This window comes from Mobula hypostoma, chromosome 27 (genome assembly GCF_963921235.1).
Source record: "Mobula hypostoma chromosome 27, sMobHyp1.1, whole genome shotgun sequence".
NCBI classification, from domain to species: Eukaryota; Metazoa; Chordata; class Chondrichthyes; order Myliobatiformes; family Myliobatidae; genus Mobula; species Mobula hypostoma.
Genome location: NC_086123.1, coordinates 4,308,542 through 4,335,348, shown reverse-complemented (window position 1 = coordinate 4,335,348; position 26,807 = coordinate 4,308,542). Strand labels below are relative to the sequence as shown.

The 26,807-nt window shown below is 48.6% G+C and overlaps 1 protein-coding gene across 2 annotated transcripts in view; it reads left to right on the top strand.

Annotated features, from left to right (window-relative positions):
- LOC134338359 (RNA-binding protein Musashi homolog 1-like) overlaps positions 1 to 26,807 on the top strand; it is a 253,854-nt gene that overhangs the window by 94,808 nt on the left and 132,239 nt on the right. For both annotated transcript variants that reach the window (XM_063034147.1, XM_063034148.1), the window contains exon 5: positions 11,667 to 11,708. In XM_063034147.1, coding sequence (XP_062890217.1) covers positions 11,667 to 11,708 — 42 coding nt within the window. The remainder of the gene's footprint in view (positions 1 to 11,666; positions 11,709 to 26,807) is intronic.

Sequence of the window (26,807 nt, the reverse complement as noted above, 5' to 3'; positions counted from 1 at the left end):
CATCTCTCACCCCCCCATCTCACACACATATCCTCTACCACACACACACACACACCCACCCACCCACCCTCTATCTCACACCCACACTCTCTAACACACACACACACACCCCTTCACCTATCTCATATACTCACAACCCCCCAACTCAAAACACCCACCATCTCAAACACCCCCTATCTCTCTCTCTCACACACACACACTCATACTACCCTCAGTCCCCACCACCTCTGTCTCCCTCTCTAACCCCCTTTTTCTCCCTCCCTCTCCCTCTCTTGCCCTCGCCCCCTCTCTCTCTCTCCGTCTCCCTTGCCCTCTCTCCCTCTTTCACCCTCTCCCTCCCTCCCCCTCGCCCTCACCCTCTCTCTCTCCCTGTCGCCCTCACCCTCTCTCTCTCTCTCTCCCCCTCTCTCTCCCCCTCGCCCTCACCCCCTCTCTCTCCCTGTCGCCCTCACCCTCTCTCTCTCTCTCTCTCCCTCTCTCTCCCCCTCGCCCTCACCCCCTCTCTCTCTCCCTGTCGCCCTCGCCTTCTCTCTCTCTCTCTCCCTCTCTCCCTCTCTCTCCCTCTCTCCCTCTCTCTCCCCTCGCCCTCTCTCTCCCCTCGCCCTCTCTCCTCCTCCCTCTCTCCCTCTCTCCCTCTCTCCCTCTCTCCCTCTCTCCCTCTCTCCCTCTCTCCCTCTCTCCCTCTCTCCCTCTCTCCCTCTCTCTCTCCCCCTCTCCCTCTCTCCCCCTCTCCCTCTCTCCCCCTCTCTCCCTCTCTCCCTCTCCCCCTCTCCCCCTCTCCCCCTCCCCCCCTCTCCCCCTCTCCCCCCTCCCCTCTTCCCCTCTCTCCCCCTCTCTCTCTCCCTGTCGCCCTCGCCCTCTCCCCCTCTCACCCTCCACCCCTCCCCCTCTCCTCCCCTCTCCCCCTCTCTCTCCCCCTCTCTACCCCTCTTACCTCTCCCCCCTCTCCCCCTCTCTCTCCCCCTCTCTACCCCTCTTCCCTCTCCCCCTCTGCCCTCGCCCTCTCCCCCTCCCCTCTCCCCTCTCCCCCCTCTCTCCCTCTCTCCCTCTCCCCCTCTCCCCCTCTCCCCCTCTCTCCCCCTTGCCCTCGCCCTCTCTCTCTCCCTGTCGCCCTCTCCCCCTCCACCCCTCACCCTCTCCTCCCCTCTCCTCCCCTCTCCCTCTCTCCCCCTCTCCCCCCTCTCCCCCTCTCCCCCTCTCCCCCCTCTCCCCCCTCTCCCCCCTCTCCTCCCCCTCTCCCCCTCTCCCCCTCTCCCCCTCTCCCCCCTCTCCCCCCTCCCCCCTCTCCCCCCTCCCCCCTCTCCCCCTCTCCCCCTCTCCCCCCTCTCCCCCTCTCCCCCCTCTCCCCCTCTCTCCCTCTCTCCCCCTTGCCCTCGCCCTCTGTCAGGTGACAGGCCTGTTGAATCGGTCCAGGCACCAGTTTTTGAAGCTGCGGAGTGTTTGATATTGTTCATCTGTCAGCTATGTATCTGTTTATTATCGAATGTGTGCACAGGTCCATGTTATGGAGTGAGGTGAAGGTACCCACTTGAGATGTGGCGTTGAGAAGACGGTATTGCAAATCTGTTGCTGTACGTACTGGCAACTTTTGTCATGGTGGTAGCAACAGAATGCTGCTCCTTGTCCTTGCCGGGTTGAGTATTCAGCTTGCTTGAGCGGAGTCCCTGGGGCACGCTGATCATCTCCTGAGGTCGTGCTGTACCTCTGCTTTGTGGCCGTTAGGACTGCAGTCTGAAGAAGGAGGCATTTAGCCGGTGGAGCTGTAGCTGTTCTGTGGACCCAGTACCTGCTTCTCCCTTTCCAAACCCTCTTCAATTATTTATCCCATTCTCCATTGGATGTTGCTATTGAATAAGCTTTTAGGCAGTGCGTCACAATTCCCTATTTTTATCACATGTAAAAGGCTTACTCTTTCTAATTCTCTGTCTGATGGCCTGTCCTTGCTGAGCACAGTGACTTGAGTGGACCGTGGGGCCTTTTATTTTCTCGTTTTGTTGCCCACGTGGCCGGGCTTTCGCTGTGTGAGCTGAATCGTTGGGTGGGTGTTGTTCCAGGGGCAGTATTATGGCGGCCTCCTTGGGCGTGCACCCTGCATGGTGGGAGCTGGAGTCTGATGTTCTGGTCTGGGGGTCTGGGTAGCGCCAGGGTATGGCGGCAGGCTGCGGGCCCTTGTGCAAGCCCTCACCAAAATCAGACTGAAAAGGAGGCATGCCAAGCTGAGCTCATCTCCGTCACACAGGGTTGGGTTTTGGTGAGCGGTTGCATGAGGTTCTGCAGGATCAGTCCGGATGGGTCTTGCCAGCACGTGAAGGTGTGTGTTCGGTCAGAGGGGTTGTTGATTGGTACTTGTCCCAGCGGCTGCTGAGACAAAGTCCTGTGTACTTAACTCATGAGAACCTGGAGAATGTAAAATGCGGAAAGAAACTTCGATTTTTCTCGTTCAGTGCAAGGATTCCCAGCCCAGGGTCCAGAGACTCCTTGCTTCATGGTATTGGTCCATGGCACAATAAAGGTTGGGAACCCCTGGTTTAGTGGGATGTGGTTTCACACCTGCTCTGGAACTTGGGTCAATTTTTTACGTGATTGAGATTGGTTTGCCCTGCTGGGGCGGGTACACTGGGGGCAGTTAAGAAATTCTTGGGCATGCGGATGATAGAAAATGGAGGGTTATGTGGGAGGGAAGGGGCAGATTAGTCTTAGACTAGGTTAAAAGGTCGACACAGCACCTCACATGAGAAATGGGAGCAGGAGTCGGCTGTCCAGCCCGTTGAGCCTATTCCACCATTCAACAAGATCATGGCTGATCTGGCCATAGACTCATCTCCACCTACCTGCCTTTTCCCCATAACTTTTAATTCCCCGACTATGCAAAGATCTTGAGCTTAAGAGCTTGCACTGTACTGTAATGTTCAGTGAAATTTGGGGGTGGAGGTGTATGGTTACTCTCCAAGAATGAGCATTAAATAAGAGTTGCTGGCAAAGCAGCATCTGATACTCGTTCTCAGTTGCCTGACTGGTACCGTTTCTAGTCATGAAAGGAAGGTGGCCCCTCGGTGGCATTTCGGGGCATGAGAAGATGGCTGTGATTGGCTGTAGCAGCTTGTGGCTTGGATACAGTGGCCTTGTCTCTGCGGATGGCGGAGGGCTCTGGGTCTGAGGTGTGCTTAAAGCTAAGGCTGGTTCTGCAATAGTGCTCGTTGTTACTGAGGAAACTGGGGGACAGGCTGCCCGCCAAACGCACAGTGTCGGTGTTGGCTGACTTGCGTGTGTGGTGTGGTCATACGTGTCCAAGAATATGCAGTGTCTGACACCTTTCTGGTCTGCCACTTGAAGGCAGAGAGAGACTGAAGAGTCAGGAGGTGAATAACTTTGCAGCCAGGGCCTTCCTGTGACGGCTTCTGTGGAATTCAGTCCACTGCTCTGCTGCTGAACTGAGGATCTGACGATCTGACTATATTGAGTGTCAGATTGTAGTTGGCTTTGGTGATGTAGCATGTGCTTTCACCGGCCAAGTGTCTGCAGGTAGCTTGGCAGTCCTTCTGTCACTGGCTGCCTCATTATCGGAGGAATTGCAAGCCGCAGTTGGGAATGAACACTCTGCCGGCAAGTAGATGGAGTTCATGTTGAAGAGGTGGAATCCCCGTTGGCCGGCTTCCCCGGTGCCAGCACGCTGCGTGAAACGTCAAAGGCAGTCCTCGCGTCTCACTTGGGGTACTATGTGTAGGCCCAGGGCTGGGATTGGCGCACTGATGGAATCTAAATTGTGCGTCCGTCAGCTTCTGTTGGTGAATCAACTGGCTGCCATGCTTTGTGGCAGGGCTGCGGAAGCTTGCTGTGGTGCTGGCTGTGGGGCCGCTCAGCCCTGACCAGAAACTGAGCTGGCTGGCTGTTCCAGTTTAGGTGCGTGTGCACTCCAGCTTGGCTCCTCGTCTTCAGGCGCACTTGATGCTGCTCCGGGAATGCAGTCCTGCACTCGTTCGAGCAAGGGTTGGACACCCGTGGGCTTGGTTAGGGAGTGAAGTGCGGGCAGGCAAAAGGATTGCCGATTTATTATGGAATGCAGTTCTGATAATCCGAAGCCTGTCACAGTTGGAGCTTTCGGATTTGTTCCTAATTATTTTCCATTGAGCGGGTTGGTGGCATCTGGATGTGAAGGTGGCACCTGCCTCCATAGACAAGGACTGTGTGGTGGCCATTTTACCAATGCGGTCTGTAACTCGTAGGTCAGCAAGGGCCAGGTCACCTCGAGCTCCTTGTACCTCGGCTCGCTGCCCAGCTGTTGCAAGTCCGGTGGGAAGCTGTCTGTTGGTGGTGAAATGACGTTGGTTCAGCCACTGAAAGGAGGGGGAGGGCGGTTTGTTGGGAGATTAGGAACTGGGTGTCCATGCCCAGGAGTAAACAGAATGCTTGCAGTTGGTTGGATTTGGTTGAAAACCTGAAGTCTTGTTGCCAACATCTCATCTTTGCTGTCTGCAGTGGTTGCCGTGTAGCAGTCAGGAGATGGGACCCTGCGTTGCTCTCCTGGGAGCTTTACCATCGGTAATTCAGCAGAGACGAGGGAATTCAGCCCTCTCCAACCACCTGATGATTTTTATTCTCCTCTTCTGACAGCTTTTCCTAGATAAGTAGTGAAAGACCCCGGGAGAAGTGGCAGCCTGAACTGTATCTGGATGTCAAGGTCAACCTACGTTGGTTTTCACGTGATGTATTAGGGCGTCAGTAAGGGAGATTGTAACCGGGGATGTAAGCCGAACTCCAACCCAGGGTCATGAACTAGCTTGGAATTGCCTTCCAATTGCCTTGGAGCAAGCTCTAGCTATAAACTTAAAAAGCACATTTTTATTTTCGTATTCTTTTATGGACAATATTTTAGATTTAAAAAAATAATATCCCCAATAGCTCAGCTGCAGTATCAGAGCTGGTTTATTGACCAGTAATCTCATCACGTTCTTTTGTGTCTTAAGGATAATTTGGTGGACGTTGTCATATCCATTATTCACCAGTGAGATGGTGTGATCTGTTGGAGGTCACAGCCTAGAATGAGACCGTTCGCACACTGAACTCATAGGGAGAGCAGGCCCACAAAATAACCCCCCCCCCCCTTTACTGCATGTTTCTGTTTTGCTCAAACTGCACCGGCTTGTTTGAATAGGAGAATGAATGGTCCCTGCCCTCCCCGGTTGATATCTTACACATCCCTGGTGGCTCGGGCTGGTTGTCTGTGTGCTGAGCTTGTGGGCATCGGTTTGGTGGGTGCTATATCAGGGGCAAAACATTGGAGCTTCTGGTTGCTTGATGGTGCCCCTTACTGGGCACCGGGGTGAAATCAGGTTCTGGCTGTGTTGTGACAACCTTTAGCCTGTCAAGGTTTAACCTAAAAAAGAAATTCCAAGTTTACATTTTTAGTGAAAGCTAAAGATAACGGTCAGAAACTGGGAGGAAACGCTATTGTGGGCGCTCATGATAAATCCATTTGTGCCTTTGTAAAGTCTCATTTTGGAATGTTTTTGCAGGAAATGTAGATGTAATATTGATCTATGCCTGAGACTTGCACGGTACTGTATAGCATAGTTTTTATATTAAAACTTGTCAATTCTCCAATTTCATCGAACGTGTCCAGAGTTAAAACAGAACTCATCACAGTACAAACCTTTCGGCCCGCAATGTTGTGCCGACCCTTTAATCCACTCTAAGATCAATCAAATGCTTCCCTCCTACGTAACCCTCCATCTTCCTATCATCCATGTGCCTTTCATTTGAGGTTCTTAATGTATCTGCCCCTCCCACCAACTCTGGCAGGGCGTTCCACGCACCCCCCTTTTCTTTCCTCAGATCACCTTAAAATGATGCTTCCTCGTTACAGCCATTTCCACCCTGGGAAAAAGACGCTGACTATCCACTTGATCTGTGTACACCTCTTCGTCGCCTCTCCTCCTGCTTAGAGAGAAATGGCTAACATAGAGAAAATCCCTAACTCGTTCAACCTACCCTCATGGGACATGCTCTCTAACCCAGGCAGCATCCTTGGCACCCTTTCTAAACTTCCACATCCTTCCTAGAATGAGGTGACAAGACGAGAACCTCCTTGCATGCAATTGTGTATGAAGATTATTGTTGTCACGTGTACAGTTCTAGACTCCAGGGGTGGGGACCAAAACTCTCTTGTGACTCAGGCAACTGGGAGCTTTGATGCTGGGTTGCGTATCTGCTGGGTGTGGGAAGCAAAATGTCAGATGGAATGTGATGCTGAGTAATCAGCTGATTCATTCCGGCGGGGCCAGTAGAGCTCGGATGTTGACATTGAATAGCAGGACATCATGTCCTGAAGAACAAAGGGGTCTTGGTGGCTTTTAGCAAGGCTTCCTGAAGACAGTAGCAGTGCAGGTAGATAAATTGGTTACAAAAGACTTTCTGGATGTTGGCTATCATTAGCTAGAGGACAGAAGACAAGAGCAATGAGGTTATGGTCTATTATATGAAATGTAAGTTTGGCCAAAGCTGGAGTGGAATGGTTATTTCTTGTTGCCTCTCTATAAGACGGATATGATTGGCTGGAGAAGGTGCAGAGCTTGCTCACCAGGATGTCTGCCTGGGTTGATGCATCTTGACACCGGTTAGGCTGGCTTTGTTCTTGATGCACAAGAGGTTGAGAGGGGACATGGCCGAGGTACACGACAGGAGGAGGGGTAGACATGGGGTGGGTAGTGGGTCTTTTCTCCCCCATTGCCGAGATGTTTGTAGCCAGAGGGTGTAGATATAAGATGAAGGGGTATGAGATTTTGTTTTCTTGCCCAGAGGGTGGAAATCAGACGAGCTGTTGGAAGGTGCAGTTTAGCTACGTAGTCGTCATGTTGAAGTATTTAGCTGAGTACTTAAAGGCACCAAGACTGTAGGCTGGGCGTTGGAGGATGGGTTACAATAGTTGGCACGTACATAGTGTGCAGAAGGCCCTGTTTCTCTGCTGTAGGTATGGAATTTTGACAATGGCTTGATAACCCTAGCACCTGCTACTGCCTAGATTTTAAGTTGCAATGGGTTCTTAATGTCTTCATGTTTAATCCACATCCTTGTGCCTATGGTAACGCAGCAATAGCTGATTAAACAGTTTCTTCATCCACAAAAGGAAATCCTATTCTAAATACCAAGAGTCCAAAACCTGTTTGTTTTAACAAGCAGGGCTTAACTGTAATCAGCTAAACCTCCACTCAACTTTGAGATAGGAGATTGTTTTACGCTGCTGAGAGATTGCAGGCAGAGAGGTTTTTCATGAGGAATAGACGTATTTTTGACTGACTGCTTTGCAAACTGGGCTTGTATCATAATTTTCCCGCAATCAGACGGGGACTTTTGTGAAATGATGTGACATTTTATCAACTTTGAACCTAATGAGGGGTACAACTCTCAGCTTATAACGTGAGGCAGAATGAGGCCTGCGAGTCTACAATTAAATGATCTGCTTTTCTTCCTCAAAGCCATTGTCAGAGTATCACACAGCAGGGAAGTATGCCGCTTAAAGCCCAGGAAATAACGCAAGGGGAAATGGGACGAATGGCATGACTGCGCTGGGAGCCTGAATTGGCCAGCTGGACTGTCTTCCTTCTGTGTCATTATGAGTATCAAGTATCTTTTCATCAATACTTGCCTTCATGCTGACTTTTCCAAGTGGCCTCTGTTCATTTCTCCTCCCGGGAGGGAGCGGCTAATCCATATCCTGCCCTGATGTCCCTGTGAATGCAGTGAGCAGATTATCTTCGGTGTGCACTGTGACGTATAGACAAGCTGACCCTTTTCATTCAGTTGGCTCTAGGGTTAATACCTTAAAATTGTATTTGGATCATTCCAGAGTAGAAAAATTTACTGCTGGAAGTACATACCGGGTCCTATCATAAACGCGAGCGATTCCACAGATCCACACACAAAATGGTGGAGGAACTCGGCCGGTCAAACAGCATCTGTGGACAGCAATAAAGAACGATGTTTCGGGCTGGGACCTCCATCAGAGTCAAAGGTTCACCAGGTTGATTCCAGAGATGAGGGGGTTAGACTGTGAGGAGAGATTGAAGTTGCCTGGGACTGTACTTACTGGAATTCAGAAGGATGAGAGGAGACCTTATAGAAACGTATAAAATTACGAAAGGGATAGATAAGACAGAGGCAGGAAAGTTGTTTCCACTGGTAGATGAGACAAGAACTAGGGGACATTACCTCAAGATTCGGGAGAGTAGATTTAGGATGGAGATGAGGAGGAACTGCTTTTCCCAGACAGTGGAGGCTACCTCAGTAAATATATTTAAGACAAGGTTGGATAGAATTTTGCACAGTAGGGGAATTAGGAGTTATGAGGAAAAGGCAGGTAGGTGGAGACGAGTCCATGGCCAGATCATCCATGATCTTATTGAATGGTGGAGCAGGCTCGATGGGCCAGATGGCTGACTCCTGCGCCTATTTCTTATGTTGAAATGCTATTGGCTAACTGTAGTGCAGGGCTTTCATCCGAAGGGTCAACCATTCCTTCACCTTTACAGTTGCCGCCTGACCTCCTGAGATCCTCCAGCGGTTTCTATCTTTTCCCCTCTGTTCCAATATCTTTGGCTCTGTCTCCATTTTGGAGTATTATCAGTTGTGCAAATCTGGAATTTTTTTTTCTGCTGTGAGTAAGTTGGACGCTGTCTGGGGCTTTGAGGCCAAGGTGGAATGGTTGTGTGAATGAGGACGTGGAGTGATGAACAGTGGAGATGGGTAAACCGAGACACAGATCACTCATGATCTAATTGAACAGTCAGGCAAGTATGAGCAGCTGTACCACTGCTCTTCCTCCTGAGGCCAAGAGTAATTTTCTGTTTGCTGACCCAGTTAAGTTTGGCTAACGTGACACACCGCCATTTTGCTAATCTGTACAATTTGCTTTGTGTGGTGGGAGAGAAATAAACTAGCAAGGCTTATTTTGTCTATTGATCACTCCAGATATGGCTGAAAATGGATGCATTGCACAGCCCCCATAGGCAGTGACTATAAATCTGAGTGTTGTCGCTCTTAAGTAGGAAATTCCTGATGCTTAACTTTTAGGAAGACAGCTGTATGTGGAGGCATCTTTGATTCTTTCCAGGACATTGCCTGCATGCTGAATGTCCTGGTGAGATGCTTTGACTTGCGGCAAAGGCTCACAAGTTGACTAAAGCGAACTGCTGCACGTCAGAAGTACTCGGCAGGGTTTGGCTTTTGGATTGAGGACGTGTCCGGGAGCTCGGATACCAGAGCAAAGTGGATACCAGAGAAGCAACTGTTGTGGACCGTCAGTGACCATCGTGGACCGTCAGCGACCGTCGTGGACCGTCAGCGACCATCGTGCTCAGCTGCTGAGAGGAAGTAATGAAAGCTAACGAATCCTGGGGCACTCGGGTCACTTTGGGTCACGTCAGATGCCAGTTGAGCAATGGAGTCTTTCAACAAGTGTCTGGGCTCGCCTTCTGTTGTTACTGGGGTTTTGGATAGTTCACTCCCCACCAGCTCCCCCAGACAGTGGTGGTGGGAGGATAGATAGATATATACTTTATTGATAGTGTTGTATCATGTTGTATCACTCTTGCCCAGCACCACTCCCCCTACGCATGCACACGTGCTGCACATGGTTGGCAGAGTATGGTGTTGTTCCACACTGTTCGTTTGAGTTGGTCAGTCTTTATAAGTCACCAACTTGCCCCTTTCTCTTTGGAAACTCTGATCCCAGTTTTTTTTTCCCTTAACCGATTCTGACTGCTTTCCTGGCTTTTCGGTCAGGGTCCGGAGAGCCACGGCTAGTAGACCACTGCCTCATGGCTCCAGAGGCCCCAGTTCAATCCCCACCTCTGGTCCTTTCCTATGTGGAGTTTGCCCATTTTCCCTGTCACCACATGGGCTTTGTCCCACATCCAGAGGGTTGGTAGATTAACTGCCCCCATGCGGTAATTGTAAACATTGGGTAGGAAGGGTAATACGTAGGATGTGTTCACTTGTTTTTGTACCTACACTGGCACGTATCTAAGATGAATCATTTTATTATTGTACCTACACTGGACTTGTATCTGAGACAGTCATTTTATTTTTTAGGGAGTGTTATATAAACATCCAGAGAAAAAGGAGATACAATGTTGTGAGAAAATTCAGATTGATCTGCAGAATTCATACATTTCTGATGGTTGAGACTCTAGACGACATTCTGTAGTCTGGTGTGTTCTGAATCTGTAGCTCAGATCTATACTAATTAATCAATTCTGACTAAAATCTGTACTCGTCTATAGCTAATGAAGCTGGCAGTTTAATTATTATTATTGCATACGTGACTTGGGGAAAGTGCGGGTTAAGGGCAGTTCTGGGGACCTTTGTGTGACCCTGGGTTCTGCCGGTTGGCTGGGGGCAGGGAGGAGATTGGGGACGATTAGAACATTACAGCAGAGTCCGTAATGCTGTTCATTTTGTTAGGGGGTACAGTGAAAAACAGGACCTCTTGGCCCATTGGGGTGCACCACCCAGCAAACCCAGCAATTTAACCCTAGCCTAGTCACAGGCCCCTTTGCAGTGACCAATTAACCCACTAACTGGTAGATCTTTGGACTGTGGGAGGAAACGCACGCAGTTCACAGGGAGAACGTAGAAATTCCTTACAGATGGCGCTGGAATTGAACTTTGGGCCCTGGATTGCCCTGATCTGTAATGGTGTTGTGCTAACCACATTGCTACTGTAACCTGCTAAGATCAATCTAACCCTTCCCTCCCACATAACCCTCCGTTTTTCTATCGTCCCACGTGCCTGTCTAGGAGTTTCTCAAATGCCCCTAATTTGTGTTGTCTAGAATTTTTGTGGTCAGGTGTCAAGGTGATGGAATGGATAAGTTCAACTTGTAATTCTAGAAGCAGGACAGTGGATCGGTTTGGAAGAGTCTTTGCAGTTATTTCCAATTCGTGCTTGAGTGCAAGGCAGGACCTCGGCTCCTTGCAGGGCAGCTGAGGTGCTCCCGAAGTCCTTGCTGCTTGCTCTGGAGAGCAAATCAGGCTGGGTCCCTATAGCTAGCTGACAACTCGAGCCCACAAGACTGCAACAAGGGCAGTGATTTTGGTCTCCTCGCCTAACATTAACAGCTCTTCGTACAGTTACCTTGTGCATAGTAACAGAGAGGAAGTCTTTCAGCGGCCTGGAACTGGGTGAAAAAATGAGCCCGCCTGTATTTTCCATTCCGGTCAATCCTGTATTGAGCTGATGTCAGATTACACGAGCCAGGAATTGGTTCAAAATAGTTTTTTTTAATAGTGGTATGTTTCCAGCGTTTGCCGACCACGAAAGGACTTTGCTATTTAATTGATTATTTTTACTTAGTGCTAGACGCAGTAATGGGCCCCTTTGGCCCAAAGAGCCAGCCCTGGCCATGTGACAAATCAACCTACTGACCTTGGACTGTGGGAGGAACGCGGAGCTCCCGGAGGAAACCCACGCAGTCACGGGGGAGGAGTGTTTAAACTCCTTCCAACAGCGGTGGGAATTGAACCCCGGTTTCTGGCGCTGTAGTGCTACGCTGCGGTTCCACTCCCAAATTTCTTTGCGCATCACCCCCTTTAGCAAAATGATTCTCACAGGGGCCGTGTTGTTGTGGGGTGGATGATTTAATCACCTGTTCTGTTTCTGTCCCGTACAGATTGATCCTAAGGTGGCTTTTCCACGCAGAGCACAGCCAAAGGTAAGGTTGTTGAGAACGCCTCTTGGCCTCTGGCCAGTTCCTCTTCCCTCGGACTTTAAAAGGTGGCAAGCAAATGTAATTATGGTTCTTGGACTGGGGGAAAATCTTCCATAGGCCCCGGCCTTCCTGGTCATCTCAAAGAGCTGATTCATGGTGGGCATAGCACAGTTGTCAATGCTTGTACTACACCCCTCCCCTAAACCCCACAAAAAAGAACACGGTCACTGTGTCGCCCTTCAGTGGTAATCCTCTGCATGTGAATCTTAAATGGGTGTCGGATAGCCGTGTGACTGGGAGGCATCACAAGATGCCAGCGGGATCGAGGGCGTACTGAACGATTTCCCCACCGAGCGCCGGTTCCGGGGCGCAGGCCTGCCCCCCTCTGAGTGGCCTCACCACGGTGGGACCTGTGGCTACGGTTTCTGTGCAGGCCGTGGCTTTTGACGCGTGATGTTTGAGCTGTACCTAACCAGTGGTAGTGAGCCGAGACTGAATCCAGGGTGGCTAGTTTACTCTAGTAGGCGAATGTGCAGCCAGACCAAGCTCACCACTCCCAGGAAGATCAAAGTGCCATCATTGTTTGTTAGACCTTGCCCGGCACACAGAAAGGTCACTCAGTTCCACAGAGAAAGATGAGAAGAGGTGGCGTGGTCACTAGAATTTGAGGCCATGCCAAAAGGAAGGAATTGACTCAATAGTATTCACTCAGTCACGTGTCTTCTAATTGGTAATAGTTCTTTTCCTGGTTTTTAGAAAGCCCTGAATTGTTCATTTGGCTGCAATGTGTTAATCAATGAAGCTTTGAGCAAGGTTCTTCCTGAATCTTATAGAACATTGGACAATACAGCTCAGTACAGGCCCTTCGGCCCACGACGTTGTGCTAACCTTGATTGATCTAATCCATCCTCACTCCAGAGCCTTCCATTTTTCTATCATCCGTGTGTCTATATCTGAGATTTAAGTGCCCCTAATGTACCTGCCTCTGCCACCTCTCCTGGCAGCATGCTCCACAAACTCACCACTCTGCGTAAAATGCTTAACTCTGACATTCCCTCTATACTTTCTTTTAAAATTATGCCCCATTGTATCAGCCATTTCCATCCTGGGAAAAAGTCTCTGGCTATCCACCTGTGATCTATGCCTCTTATAATTTTGTCCGCCTCTATCAAGTAACTTTTCGTCCTCCTTTCCAAAGAGATAAGTTCTAGCTCGTTCAGCCTATCCTCATAAGACATGTTCTCTAATCCAGGCAGTGTCCTGATAAATCTCCTCCGCACCCTCCCCAAAGCTTCCACATCCTTCCTATAATGAGGCGACCAGAATCGAACACAATATTCCAAGTGTGATCTAACCAGAGTTTTATAGAGCTGAAACATTACCTCACGGCTCTTGAACTCAATCTACAACTAACGGAGGCCAACGTACCGTATTTCTTGACGGCCCTGTCAGCGAGACTCTTGCTGTGGAGTGGGGAGTGGGGTCCACCATTACTTTCTCCTGTTAGGGATCATTGAGTATGGCACATGAGCACAGACTGATGTCAGGTTGATCACAGGATCGCCTAATGGATGCCGATAATGGTGCTTCAGAGAATGCATCAACAGCCCCATTCCTTAGATATTCCTTTCAGTGGTTAGGGAAATCTTGGCAGCTATTTGCACTCCCCCTCCCTCATAGAACACTCTGGACTCCACACACCCGTTGGAGACGTTGAAAGGCCCGACATGTTTGAAGCTGCTCATGTAGGTCGGCATCTTTGAGGAGGAATTAGTGAAAGGTCTTTGGACGCTGCAGTGCTGGAGCTGCTGGAAGTGCTAGCTCTTGGATCCAGTGACCGTCATCAATTTCCTCTTGATCTTCCTGCATCCCAAAGACATGCAAAATGGTCGGTCAATGGCCACTGAGAATTACCTGGGTAAGTGGCAGAGTATGAGTAGGGAAAAATGGGATTGCTGTAACTGAGTTGTGGGTGTTTGGTGAGGATCTTGTGAGCTGAGCCTGGGCTTGTTTCTGTGCTTTTTGTCTGTCTGAACTCCCCAACAAGGCATTGTAACTGAATTGCTCTCTCCAGTGCTGGCTGTTACCATTCTTTATCTTAGTTAGAGATGTTACCAGCTCACGGTTACAGGCCCTTCTGTCCCAGTGAGCCCGTGCCACTCAGTTAAGCCTGGTTTATACTTCTGCGTTAACTCAACGCCGTAACCTACACAAGTGGCCTACGCGCGTTGTGAGCATTTATACTTGTGCGTTGGTGTGTCTGCATCGCTCTGCAATTCGTGAACGTCACGCATGCGCACTCACCTGCCTGTGCAAGGCTTCATGGTCATGGTAGTCTTTCTCACGGTAAACAAGCGAGCGTCTTTTTTCGTGCAAAATGTGTCCTCCATAATTTCGGAGGTCTGTAAAGTTTTACGGAAAGCATTGCAGCCAGAGTTCCTTCCCTGCCCCTCAGTCGTCCAATGGGAAGCTATTGCAGCGTAGGATGAAATGCGATACTACCAAGTAGACCAATCACAGTTGTGCGTTTTGGGAGAGGTGTGTGTCGCAGCAACGCAAGCTCTCTTGTAGGGTTCCGCGTCGGCTTTGCGTAAACGGCGATGCGTTGACACATAAGTATAAATCAGGCTTTACATCCATGTGACCAATTAATCTGCTCACCCGTAAGCCTTTGGGATGCACGCGGAAACCGGAATCTCACTCGTTCACGGGGAGAATGTACAAACCTCCTCCAGACAGCCGTGGGAATTGAGCCCCGGTCACTGGCGTGCCACCGTTGAGGAAACTACTGGTGTCGCAGCCCGGCTGTGGTGTCTACTGGAGTTAGGGCAGTTTGTGTGGAGGATTCCACAGGCCATTTTAGAGCAAAAAAAAATTGGCACCACTCAGATTATTCAATAAAGCCTAATTTCTGCGCATAGTAGTAAAGAGATTGTGGTATAATTTGATCTTTGTGCTGTTGTGCAGAGTGGGTAAATGCAGAAAGTGGAGACCAGCTGGTGGGATAAAATTACAGTAGAATAAATCTATTATCCAGGTACGTAGTAAGGACAGCTTTCATTGCCTGTCCCCAAATGGCGATGAGTTGTGTTCAGGAACGCCGAAGTTCAAAGCCAAAGTCAACTTGTTTTCAAAGTATGTGAATGCCCCTGTATACAACCCTGAGATTCATTGTCTTGCCAGCATGTACAGGGAAATAAAGATATACAATAGAGTTTATGAAAAACTGTAAACAAGGACTAACGAGCAATCATCGTGCAAATGAAAAATAAATAATGCTGAGAACATGAGCTGTACAGTTGTTGAAAAGTGAGTCTGAGGATGTGGAATTGGTTTAGATTTGAGGTTTGCCGAGCAGGCAGTATCTCCTGAACTTGCTAAAATTCCTCGCTGATTTAAAAGACCCATGGTCCATGTGTTACGTGAACTAGCACCATATGATATTCCTTAGTAATGTTTGCTTTTGGACTTGTTTGGCTTGGAGAAGACTAATTAATTCATTTTTATTTTCCTTCCAATTGAATTATGCTTGAGATTGTTTGTTCTTCAGCTCCTTTGGGACTCCCACTCTCAGTTAATGTGCTCTTGGTTAATTGTTGATAAGAGCATTTTGAAGCTGCTGATGAGTTCTCCGTGACGTAGTGTCCATATTAAAATCACGCCAGACTGCGCTGTTTGCCTCCAAGTTCTTGTCGAGTTCCCAGGCTGCGCAGATGGTAATAAAGTCTTTGTCTTTGCTTCAGTGGTGAATTCATCAAGAAATCTTTGTGAGGCCCAAGTCCAGTGAGGATGTGTCAGCATGGGACAGATTGTACTGTAAGCCGTAATGACCATTTCATTCTTCTTCAGAACTTTAGTCATTGGGACACGATGATAGTGAGGGGGCTATTTGGCCTTTCTTCTCCAGTGTTACCCCTTTGAAACAGCTAATCCACTAGCTTTGTACCTCTGTGATAATCTTGTTATTTTGGAAGTTTTTAATGTGCTCTGCTACACTTTCGGACAGTCGTACATTGATCTGGTGGCTCATTTGTGGTGTTGGTGACCATGAACTCTGTGCCTCCAACTCCAGCCATCGTCTCTTTGTAGTAAATTGTCTCCTTATTAACGACTTCGATAGCTATTGCTAACATTTGAGTTGTTGTCATAGGTTGGAGCACGATGGTGGACGGTAGATTTGGTCTCCACATGAAGGAAAATGGCATTGCATCCATTTGATCCATTTGTTTCATAAAGCCCATAGGATTCTTCTCCAGTCTTTTGTCAAGAAAAAGAGTCTTGAATGTGTTAAACTTACTTATAAGTTTTGGTCTCATTCCTGAGTTTCTGCATTATATCAGTTGCTATGGAACCTGATCTGTGCCTCCCTTTAAGTGTGTGGATCTGAGATTGGCCAATGTATTATCATCAAGGACCCCACCGTCCAAGCCATTCTGTCTTCTTGCTACTACCACTGGGAGGAGATACAGGAGCTGAGGGTCCCACACCACAGGGTTCAGGAACAGTTGTTACCCTACAATCATAGGACGCCTGAACCAGTGTGGATAGCTTCACTCACCTTAGCTCTGAAAGGACTCCTCAACCTATGGACTCATTTTCAAGGACTCTGCAACAAATATCCTCAGTATTATTTGTATTTAATTTGCACAAGTTCTCTTCAGCTGAAGAGTCTTGGCCTGAAACGTCGGACTGTACTCTTTTCCAGAGATGCTGCCAGGCCTGCTGAGTTCCTCCAGCATTTTGTGTGTGTTGCTTGGGTTTCCAGCTCCTGCGGAGTTTGGTACGTGATAGGTGAAGCCGGGAGAGGGGGAGTGGTGAAGTAAAGAGCTGGGAAGTATATATAGGTGTACCCAATAACGTGGCCACTGAGTATTGATATATTTTGATAATTAATTTACTTTGATATGGTAATTTAAAAACCATTTTGGGTTCTGAACAGGTTTTTCGGAATACTGGATTCAAACCTGGCTGCACAGTGTAGGGTATCAAATCAGAGCCGTAGTAACAAGAGAGCTGTGCACAGTTTCTTGCTACGTATCTGGTAGCTGGTTTCACTTCGCGGAGATTGATTAGCCCAAAACCTGAGGTGTTGTAGGTGAGGTGGGTGACTGTCAAGTTATTCACCGAAGTGGAAGGGTTGCATTTGTAACCAAGTCTTTCAGGACGTTGGTTATCCGGTACCTTAGGACAGCTTAACGAAGGGTTGGTGTTATTGTACCGCAGGAAGTCTGGCTGCTGCTTTTTCCCCATGAGTGGCATATTGTAATAATGTTGGTTGGGCTATGAACTGGTGCCAGGGGAGATTCTGAAATGGGATGTGTGCTCTTTTTGCACTTTTGCGAGGGTCTCCGTTCCACATTTCAGTCTCCTATGATCCAGAGAAGGCCATTCGACCCATCAAGTCTTTGAGCAGCCCATTACTGCTATTTCCTCCTCCTTTTTTCTCCCTCGCATGTCCATCAACTCTTCCCTGGTGCTCCTGCCACCTAATTCCAGCAACCAGGTAACCTGTCAGCCAGTGTGTCCTTTGGGGTGTGGGAGGAGGTGGGCTGATGGGAGAAGTGTGCAGACTCCCTGTAGACGATGCTGGCAGCCAGGATCGAGCCCAGGCCGCTAGAACCGGGAGGCAGTAGCAGCAACGGAGGCTCCTCAGCAACTGTGCTGCCTCTCATGAAAGTTGTCATCAAGTGCAGAACATTGACAATAAACAGTTCTTTTACTCTAGTGGTGTCCCGAATCATTAGAGGAAATCAGGCTTTTGACCCAGTTAGGAATAGTGAGGGGGCTGTGGAGTTCAGGGTAATATGGCCTTGGGGCAGTTGTGAATCGTGAAAATCACATGCATGAGCCCAGGAGCACTGCGCTGAGCTGAGAGCTTGGGATTTGTGCTGGAGTCTGTTTTGTATTTCGTGCCATGAAAAGAATCTAAAATGATGCCTTAACTACTTTAGTGAATCTTCTTTTCTAGCAGTGTGGTTAACTCTTAAACATTCACCCTGCTCTGTTTGCCAATTTAATGTGGCTTTTTGTGGCCCAAACTGCATCGCAAACCTGTCCACTTCTGCGGAAGTTTGGTGCCCTTGTCTTCTGGTTGGAGCAAAGCACTATGTTACTTTCCGGGCTCAGCTGAACAGCCCACTAAGTTTCAGCTCAAACAGGAGGAAATCTGCAGATGCTGGAAAAGTTTCAGCTTGTCTGGCCGTGTGATGCTGCTTTTTCTATGCGTGGGCTCTGTTTCCCTGGCCCTTTGAACTCCTTGTGTTGACCTACCTCCAGTCTATTCCTGCTCTGATCAGAAACAAGAGAAGATCTGTGCAGAACCTGGAAATCCGAGCAACACACACACACACAAAGTGCTGGCGGAACCCAGCAGGCCAGGCAGCATCTGTGGGGAAAAAGTACAGTCGACGTTTCGGGTCCAGATCCGTCGGCAGGATCTGATCAAGTTGGTTTGGCTGCAGACTCTTGTGCTCTTTACCTTCCCCTTCTCCACATGTCCTTCCTATTCCTTTTCTTTCGCCTGTGTCCTGCCGCCGCTGTCCTTGGCAGTTCTCTGGAATGCTCCTTTTTCCCTGTTGCACCTGCCTGCAGGACGTGCCCTTCACTCTCCCGGCCTGGGGAAGCCGAGTGGGATCCACCACAGTGAACTGCCAGGTCATCGGCTGCAGCCTGGCGTCATGGGGCTTGCACGAAGAAGCAAGCAGGCAAGATCACGGCGGCCACTACCCGCCCTGAAAACCGCCTTTTCCAAAAAGCAACCTCCTGGAGAGTGCTGTAGGGCTAATTAAAACTTCCTGCCATCTTAAAAGTTTCTCGCCCAGGCAGTTAATCTGATCAACATCCTAGTCAGGCACACCCTCCCCGTCACTGCATTACATGGTGGACACTTTAAAACACTTTTATAGCTGTTAATATGTGCTGGTATTTATGCAGATTTTATTCCATATAATGTCAAACTTTAAATTATATATAAATCTTTATTATTTATAAAATTGTTGAATATTTTTGTTGTATGCCATGCCAACACACCACAGCAAATTCCTAATACATGGAAATGTGATTCGTGAAAAAAGGCGATCCTTGATTCTGGTCACTAATTGAGGACAGTTTCCTTGCTGGCCTCAGCTGATGGTCAAGTCTGCCTCTTGACTCTCGAGGACGCCTGGACCCTCTACCTCCTCCGGGCAGCCTCCACTTGCCACATACCCACTACCCTCAGATCGTTCACTCCAAAGTGACGTGCAGTCATCGCCCACTCTGCTCAACGCCTCCTGGCTTCGGGAATGAGTTCAGCCGAATGGACTATCACTGACTACGTGTTGACTTCATACTTCCTGATGCTCCCTGGCTGTCACTTTGAGCCCTCCGGTATTTTCTGCCTTCCTGCTCCGTGGAAGGGTCACAGTTTTGGAGCGAAGCTGTAGTTCTGTATTGTGGCTGTCTCTGAGCCCAGTGCTGACTGTGGCAGGTACCGTGTGAACTGAAACACTTATGTCCTCGATTTGGAATGCTCTGTCTAACAGTTTGGTATTCCGCCATGCCTGCGTCCTGTCACAAACCAGACGTTACTGGGATCTCCTCGCTCTCTGTAGTGACCCAGACTCTTCTCCAGTTTGGGACTTCTGAGCTATAAAGCGTTTGACTGCGTTTGCAGTTCATCTGGATGAAAGATACACAAATTATTCTTGAGCGCTGTGGCATTGTACAGTGCTGTCATCCTGCAAGCCAGTGAGGCATGCTGAATGTTCGTGGCCAGCGCAGGGGTTTGGGTTTCTGACCATGTGCTGCTGTGGCTCACTGCTCAGACGGTGATGGGGGCTGACACCTGCTGAAACAAAAGGCTGAGACTGCACACTGAACAGGAAGGGCAGCTTCAGGGCTCTTAACCAGGGAGCTACGAATGCCGACGTGGTCCATTTCGCCCAGCGGCCCTTCCTTTCCGCTCGTGGTAATCCCCTCTGTGTGGTACTTGAGTTGGGCTGGGGGGGGTTTGGGGTTAGAATTGGTTCAGAGGTGGATGGAATTCCTTCACTCAGGAGGAGGCCTTTCAGCCTGACTGGGCCTGTGGTGGTGTTTGTGCTTCATGCTGCTTCCGTGGTTCCCTTTTGTTTTCCCCACTGTCCTTTTTCTTTTCTGCTTTTTACTTGCTTGACCTGTTTTGCTCTCAAATTCCAAATGTTTGCTGCACGTTCCATCAACCTCACTGTAATTCACCATCCCCCACGTCAGAACTTTGGGCCAAGTAGAAATTGAGCTCTTGAGGTTCAGTGCCTTCCAAACCAGAGCTGGCTTCCACAGTTCCTCTGGGTACACGCTCGCCCTTGTTGCCAGTTAATGCTGGTTAGCAGGGAGGGCCAGGCCCCACTGGCTGGCCACACCAGCTTAGATAATGACGGCAGTCTTGAGAATTTGTCCCTTTGTGCAACGGGACAGACGCCTGACCTTCCTCTGAGGGACGGGAACGGCCGACCTGCTGAGGGTGGTGCCCAGCAAACTCTCGATGGCTGCCCGGGCCTGCGTTCGCTCCTGACAGGAGCAGGGCTGTGCTTTCTGTGGACCGAGGCAGCTATTGTTTGAGGCGATTTGAAAGACGGAGGAAATTGGATTCTGGAATTCATAAATAGGGATTACTGCATTCTTTTATTTCTTTTCATGTTATGGAGCACTGTTCTATTCAGAGCTCAGCTGTACAAGCTGGCATCTCCCTCTCTCTGAGATAGTTTAATTTCAAGTCTATCTTGGTGCTATTTAGAATTAGGGTCTGGGACCTGTGTCCCAGATTGGAAATTTCCACTTGCCATCTAGCCTCTGGGCAAGTTAGTTTGGTCGAGCTTTCAGACAGAATATAAAGCAAACCACCAGCCTATGAGTAACACGAAAGTGTTCATCTCTTTCCACCCCACGTCCCATTGATCTGCAATCCTCTCACTTCGACCTCGACGCAACTCTGTTTCCCGTGCCCCCTCCGTAGTGACGCCGCCTCTCTTTAAGTGCAAGTGTGTTGCTGTCTGTTTTAATTTTTCCTATTCCCACCTTTGAGTTGTTGACGCTGTGCTGAGCCGGGATTTTAAAAATACGCTGCTGTAACCTGGGCAGGTGTGATCCTTGGTCGTGGGTGTGGCTGCCGTGCACGTGCTGAAAAACATTTCAAAGCCTGCAGGTGTACTGCTGCATGCCTTGTGGTACCTGAGTGTGTTTCATGGGCTGTTTGAGCCGATTCTAGACCAGGGCCGGAGGTGTGGGGGGTGGGGGTGCTTGTAAATGAATGAGCAAGTGGTGGGTTTCTATGATGTAAGTGGAATCCAGATGCGTAAAGTTCTCTTCTGAATCCTGCCTAGGTCTGTTGTATCTCCCTGAGGACTATACAGCAGATGTGCCTTCTATCACAGTGTTGTCCTTAGCTTAACCCATGTTCTGTTCCCATTCTTTCTCCTCCCAGGGGAGCCAAAAGGCAGCCAGTGACCCCTTCATCTCATGTCCCTCCTTAGCTTTGCTGCTTTTATAAGTTTCTGGATCAGAGAGCATGTCCTATGAAGGAGGGTTGAGTAAGCTAGGGCTTTTCTCTTTAGAGGAAAGGGGGAATGAGAGAAGATTTAGAAGTCTACAAGACGGTGAGAGGCATAGATGGAGTGGGCGACCAGACTTTTTCCTATAGCAGGGGGCCAAAATTTTAAGGGGAATGGGAGGATGTCAGAGGTAAGTTGTTTTTGTTTTAACAGAGCGTGGTGGGTGTGTGGAACACTCTGCCAGGGTGGCAGAGAGGCAGATACATTAGGGGCATTTAAAAAACTCTTAGATGCGTGGATGATAGAAAATTGGAGAGCTATGTGGATGGAAAGGGTTAGAATGATCTTAAAGTAAGTGGGCCGAAGGGCCTGTACTGTGCTGCAAGGTTCTATGCTCATCTCCAAGTAACTTGGCTTGCTTTCAAAATTCATTATTTTTTAAATTGAGGAAATGTTCCTTCATCGAAAAAACCAGCCTGACTTCCTCTAGCCTTTATCTTCCCCTCAGCGACATATGGATGGGATGATTGGCAGGCTCTAATATTTATTGGTTTTCCCTTCCATTTTGTGCCTGGTCCAAGTTTGCACGCTTCGTCTGCCTTGTTTGTAGAGCTATAAGACATAGGAGCAGAATTAGGCCATTTCGACATCGAGTCTGTTCTGCCGTTCGATTGTGGCTGATTTATTATCCCTCTGAACCCTATTCTCCCTTCTCCCCATAACCTTTGCCCTTACTAATCAAGAACCTGTCAAGCTCCGCTTTAAATATACCCCCCGACAGCCTCCACGGCCATGAATTGCACAGATTCACCACCCTCTGACAAGAAATAACTCCTCATCTCTGTTCTAAAGAGATGCCCTAGACTTCCCCACTGCTGGAAACATCCTTGCCAAATCCACTCTATTTGAGATCTTTTGATACAGGTTTCAATGATATTCCCCCTCATTCTCCAGCGAGTACAGGCCCAGAGCCATCAAACGATTCTCATAGGTTAAACTTTCATTCCTGGGATTGTTCTTGTAAACGTCCTCTGGACCCCTCCACTGGCAGCACATCCTTTCTTCGAAAAGGGACCCAAACTGATAAACGTGGCGGTGTGCTTCATCTAAATCTCAGGCATCCCTTAAACACAGAAGCCTCCAACTCGAGGGTGGGAGTTCTTCGCTCTCACCTTTACCGTCTCTGCTCTGGAGCTGCAGCTCCAAGACGCAGTACCTCTGTGAGCTATTATCCTCGAATTGCTTTGTTTCCTGCCACTCCTCCAAATCCCGCCTGGAGGACAGCAATTTCCTGTTGATGCGCAGGAGCGAGTCTGGCTCAGACTCCGAGCAGTTTTTGCAGGGGTGTCTGGGACCTTTAGAGAAGAGGCTCGCCGCACTAATGCTGCGGACGGTGGTTGGGGCAGCTGTGGCGGGGGTGGGCTGGTGACCTGAAGGTCTGCTGGCAGCCCCGCGGCGATCGCAGTGACCAAGCCTTCCTGAGGGTCTGCATCCTAGCTCAGCCAATTTTCTTGTAGAGCTGTTGAGTTTCGCCACACTTGTAATGAAGGGAGCAGGAAGCGCAGAATCAAATATCACTGTGATGATTGTATGTTCTAGTATCAATTGTTTGGCAACAATAAAGTATAAAGTACTTAGTAAAAAGGCTCAGAGTTTCTAGGAGTGAGGTATTACTATGGAAAAGGAAGGGGACGCATTTGGCCACAGTCCCTTCATAAGGCAACGTGCTGCCTCTTGTGGAATCGGTCACGCAGAAGTTCAAAGTTCACTTATTTTCACCATATGCTGGCTTGAGATTCATTTTCTTGCAGGCATTCAAAGTAGATCAAAGAAATGTGATAGAATCAGTGGAAATCTAGACACCCGACAGGCACACAATCAACGTGCAAAAGAGGACAGACTGCAAACACAAAAAAACGAGTAAATAAATGATGCTGGGAACGTGAGTCATTGTTGTTCCTTGTGGCGCATCGGGTAGCAACCTCGCCGTTTCTTTAGCATTGGTCTGTTTTACGAGGCCGAGTTGCTAGCTCGACGCTCAACCCAGCACGGATGGGAAGCGTGCAAGGAGCCGGCCAGATTCGAACCTGGGACTGCTCGCCTCGAGGTCCGGTGCAGGTACCCCTAGCTAAGCGTGAGTTAGAGAGCCCTTAAGATGACTCCATAATCAGTTCAGTGCTGAATTTGTAAATTCCAGTCCCTTTTGGGGAAGTTCCTGTGCCCTGCTAGGGATGGGCAAGATACTCAGGCAGAGTAACTAGTGTTTGGATGAGAAGAAACTTAAACTGTGGAAGGTTAAGGAGATTTGAAGGTATGATTAAAATCGCCATGTGAGTAATATAGACAGAACAGACCATTTCTGCTCTCAGGTGTGTGCACTGATCTAGTAATGTAAATATTTTTGAGCATGGCTGTTTTGTGGTTGATCGTTGTTCTTTGTGCATTGATCTGCGATTGATGGGCTGTTTCAAGTCAGGAGCCACAATGGCTTGGTCTCACCTGCCACCTACCCTTTCGGGAAGTGTGGGAAGCGGGGAAGGCAGAGGGGCTTAGGAACAGAGACAGAGGGAGAGAGCAGTTGCTTCAGTTGGTGCACAGAATCTGGAGTGTTGATTTTTAAAGTTTGTAAATTTAGCTTTGCAGCCTGCGAGCTGGGAGAGTGCATTGTCACATTGTGTTAAGAGAAAAGCTGGCTGCAGCTGCCTAGCTGTCTGCAGCCATGCCCGCCGAGCGTGGGTCAACTTTGGCTTTGTCATCTGTCATGGGGCTCAGCCTATTTAGGGGGCACTTTGGTCTCTGCCTGATGTGGGGAGACAGACATCCACACTGCGGCCTACTCTGCTGGGGAGCGAGGAGGGGGTGGAAATGATGGCTTTGGGAGCAAAGATTAGTGGAGGTGGAGGGGGGGAAGGGAGTGTGAATCATTTGGAGAATTCATTGTCTGCCTGCGTTCAAGAGGATTGAATAGGAGATTAATGCTGCTTCCACCATCCTTAACCTCTGTGGACATGTTGAGCTCATTACTGGTTGCCATGGGAGGCAAGGTAAAATAAACAGAGGCATTCCATTAATCATTCCGTTCTCATCACCCTCCACTCAGTTCTGTGTCTCTGTTTCCCACACTGTTGCCCTGTCCAAATAGACACTGCAATGGACTGAATACAAAAGTTCTCTTAAATTCTGCTTCCACACTCACACAGAGTGTGAGAGAGAGTGGCAAAAAGCATTTCCCCAGTGATATTTCATTCAATAATCATATAAATGAGGGATTTTTACTACATCGTGATGCCAGATCCGTGTGATTTCTAAATGATTTTCCTTTATTTTGTTTTAGCGGTACAGAGTGGGGTTGGCTCTTTGAGCCACGCTGCGCCAACCCGATTAACACTAACCTAATCACGGGACAATTTTCAATGACCAGTGAATTTACCCGGTACGTCTTTGGACTGTGGAAAGAAACCGGAGCACCCGGGGGAAGCCCACGCATTCCCTGGGGAGGGCATACAGAGACGCCTGGTAGAACGGCGCCGGTTTTGAACTCCGAGTTCCAGAATTCCCTGAGCAGTAATGGCCTCACGCTAACCACTGAGAAAGTCTTTCCGAAGTGCAGTAAGCTTGCCAGCCGGTTGGAGCACAACTAACTCTCACAAACTGTATTGAGGCGAAAGGCAACATCGTCCTGACGTTGCCTTGAGAGATGAATATTGACCAGGACACATTAAAAGTGAATGGCAGAGCAGACTCGATGGGCTGAATGGCCTAATTCTGCTCCTACGTCATATGGTTTTACAACAGAGAATGCTGGAAGCGCTCTGCAGGTCAGGCAGTATCTGTGGGGAGAGAAATTGTTAATGTTTCAGGTTGAAGAATGCTCTTTCGAATACTATAGAGAACCAGATGTTAAATTTGTTTCTCCTTCTGTGGATGCTGACTGACATGCTGGGTGTTTCTGGCACTTTCTGTTCTTCTTTCAGATTTTCAGCATTAGTGTTTTTAGCTTTTATTTCCCGAGCTAATTGTTTTGATAACACGGTACGACAGGAGGTGCCACACTGAGTCTCTCATCTGAAAGTACAGTGGTCTGGCTCTCTCTCAGTACTGTACTGCAGTCCAAACCCAAGCTGTGTTTTCAAGGCTCTGGTCTGTGTTTCCAAAGCCTTGATATCAGAATGGTGTGCGAGTAACTCATTACAAATGAGGCCCTTGGCTTTTTCTGTGACTAGAGAAACATCTTATCTTGATCTGTTTGTGAATCCTTTACCAGTTTTGCTATGTTGGCAGCACATGCAAAATGCTGGAGGAACTCAGCGAGTCTGGCAGCATCATTGGAGGGGAATGAACAGTCGACACTTTGGGCTGAGACTTTTGAGTCTTGATGAAGGGTCTTGGCTTGAAATCTTGACTGTTTATTCCCCTCCAATGATGCTGCCTGACCTGCTGACTTCCACCCAGCATTTGTGTGTGTGTGTGTGTGTTGTCCAAGATTTCCAGCATCTGCTGAATCTGAACCTTTCGTGTCTGTGATTCTGGTGTTTTGGAATTGCAGGTATTGTGTGCAGAAATCAATGTGTCAGAGCAGCCACCTGGTTTCCTGAATAGGCCATTCAGCCCCTTGAACCCATGTTGTCTTTAACTCTGGTTAAGGCCTAAGTTCCTTTTATCTTCTCTTTACACCGGATTCTTTATACTTTTACCTAACACAAAGTTGTGAAATCATCCTACCTCAGCTGGGTTTTGGAGACAAATTTTCAAATGTCCATAGTTTGTCCATTAATTACACAAACACGAGGAAATCTGCAGATGCTGGAATTTCAAGCAACACTCATAAACGTTGCTGGTGAACGCAGCAGGCCAGGCAGCATCTATTGGAAGAGGTACAGTTGACGTTTCGGACCGAGACCCGAAACGTCAACTGTACCTCTTTCAATAGATGCTGCCTGGCCTGCTGCGTTCACCAGCAACTTCTATGTGTGTTGCTTGCCCATTATTTAGCCTGGTTCCACTTTTCCGTCCCAGTTTCTTCTGTACTCTGCCAGTAAAGGTATGGGTGCTGTTGACCCTAATCTTCTATATTCTCTCTAACCAGGTGTATCTAAAGTAACTTAACCTTTTTAACTTCAGGTGACAATTTGGTGAATCACTCTAGGTTCACTTGATCATTTCGAAGCTACAGTGGCCCATACATGGTTTGAATTCTAAATGTGGGGGTAACTGGTGATTTGTGTGGCTGCTACATTATTTCAGTCTCTTCTAGCCCAGCAGAGAGCCACATCTTTTCAAAAGGGATTTTGAAGAGCAAGTTATTGCCTTTCTAATGTGTAAACCTTGTAATTATTAGTGCTGGTGGCAGAAGTTTCCTTTGGACAGGACGTAGAAGTGGTTGGGTAGACTTCGAATCCACATGCACACTTTCTAGGATCTTGGAGGGTAGCTAGTTGGCAGATGAGATAGCTGTGGTTCTGATGGTCAATCTTGTGTTCATGGGATGTGTAGGCCTGATAGTAACATTTCCCATGTCTAGGGAGCCACCCAGAAGCATCAGAAATCAGGCTTGTTATCCCTGACTTACTGTATGTACAGTGTAATCTATAAAATA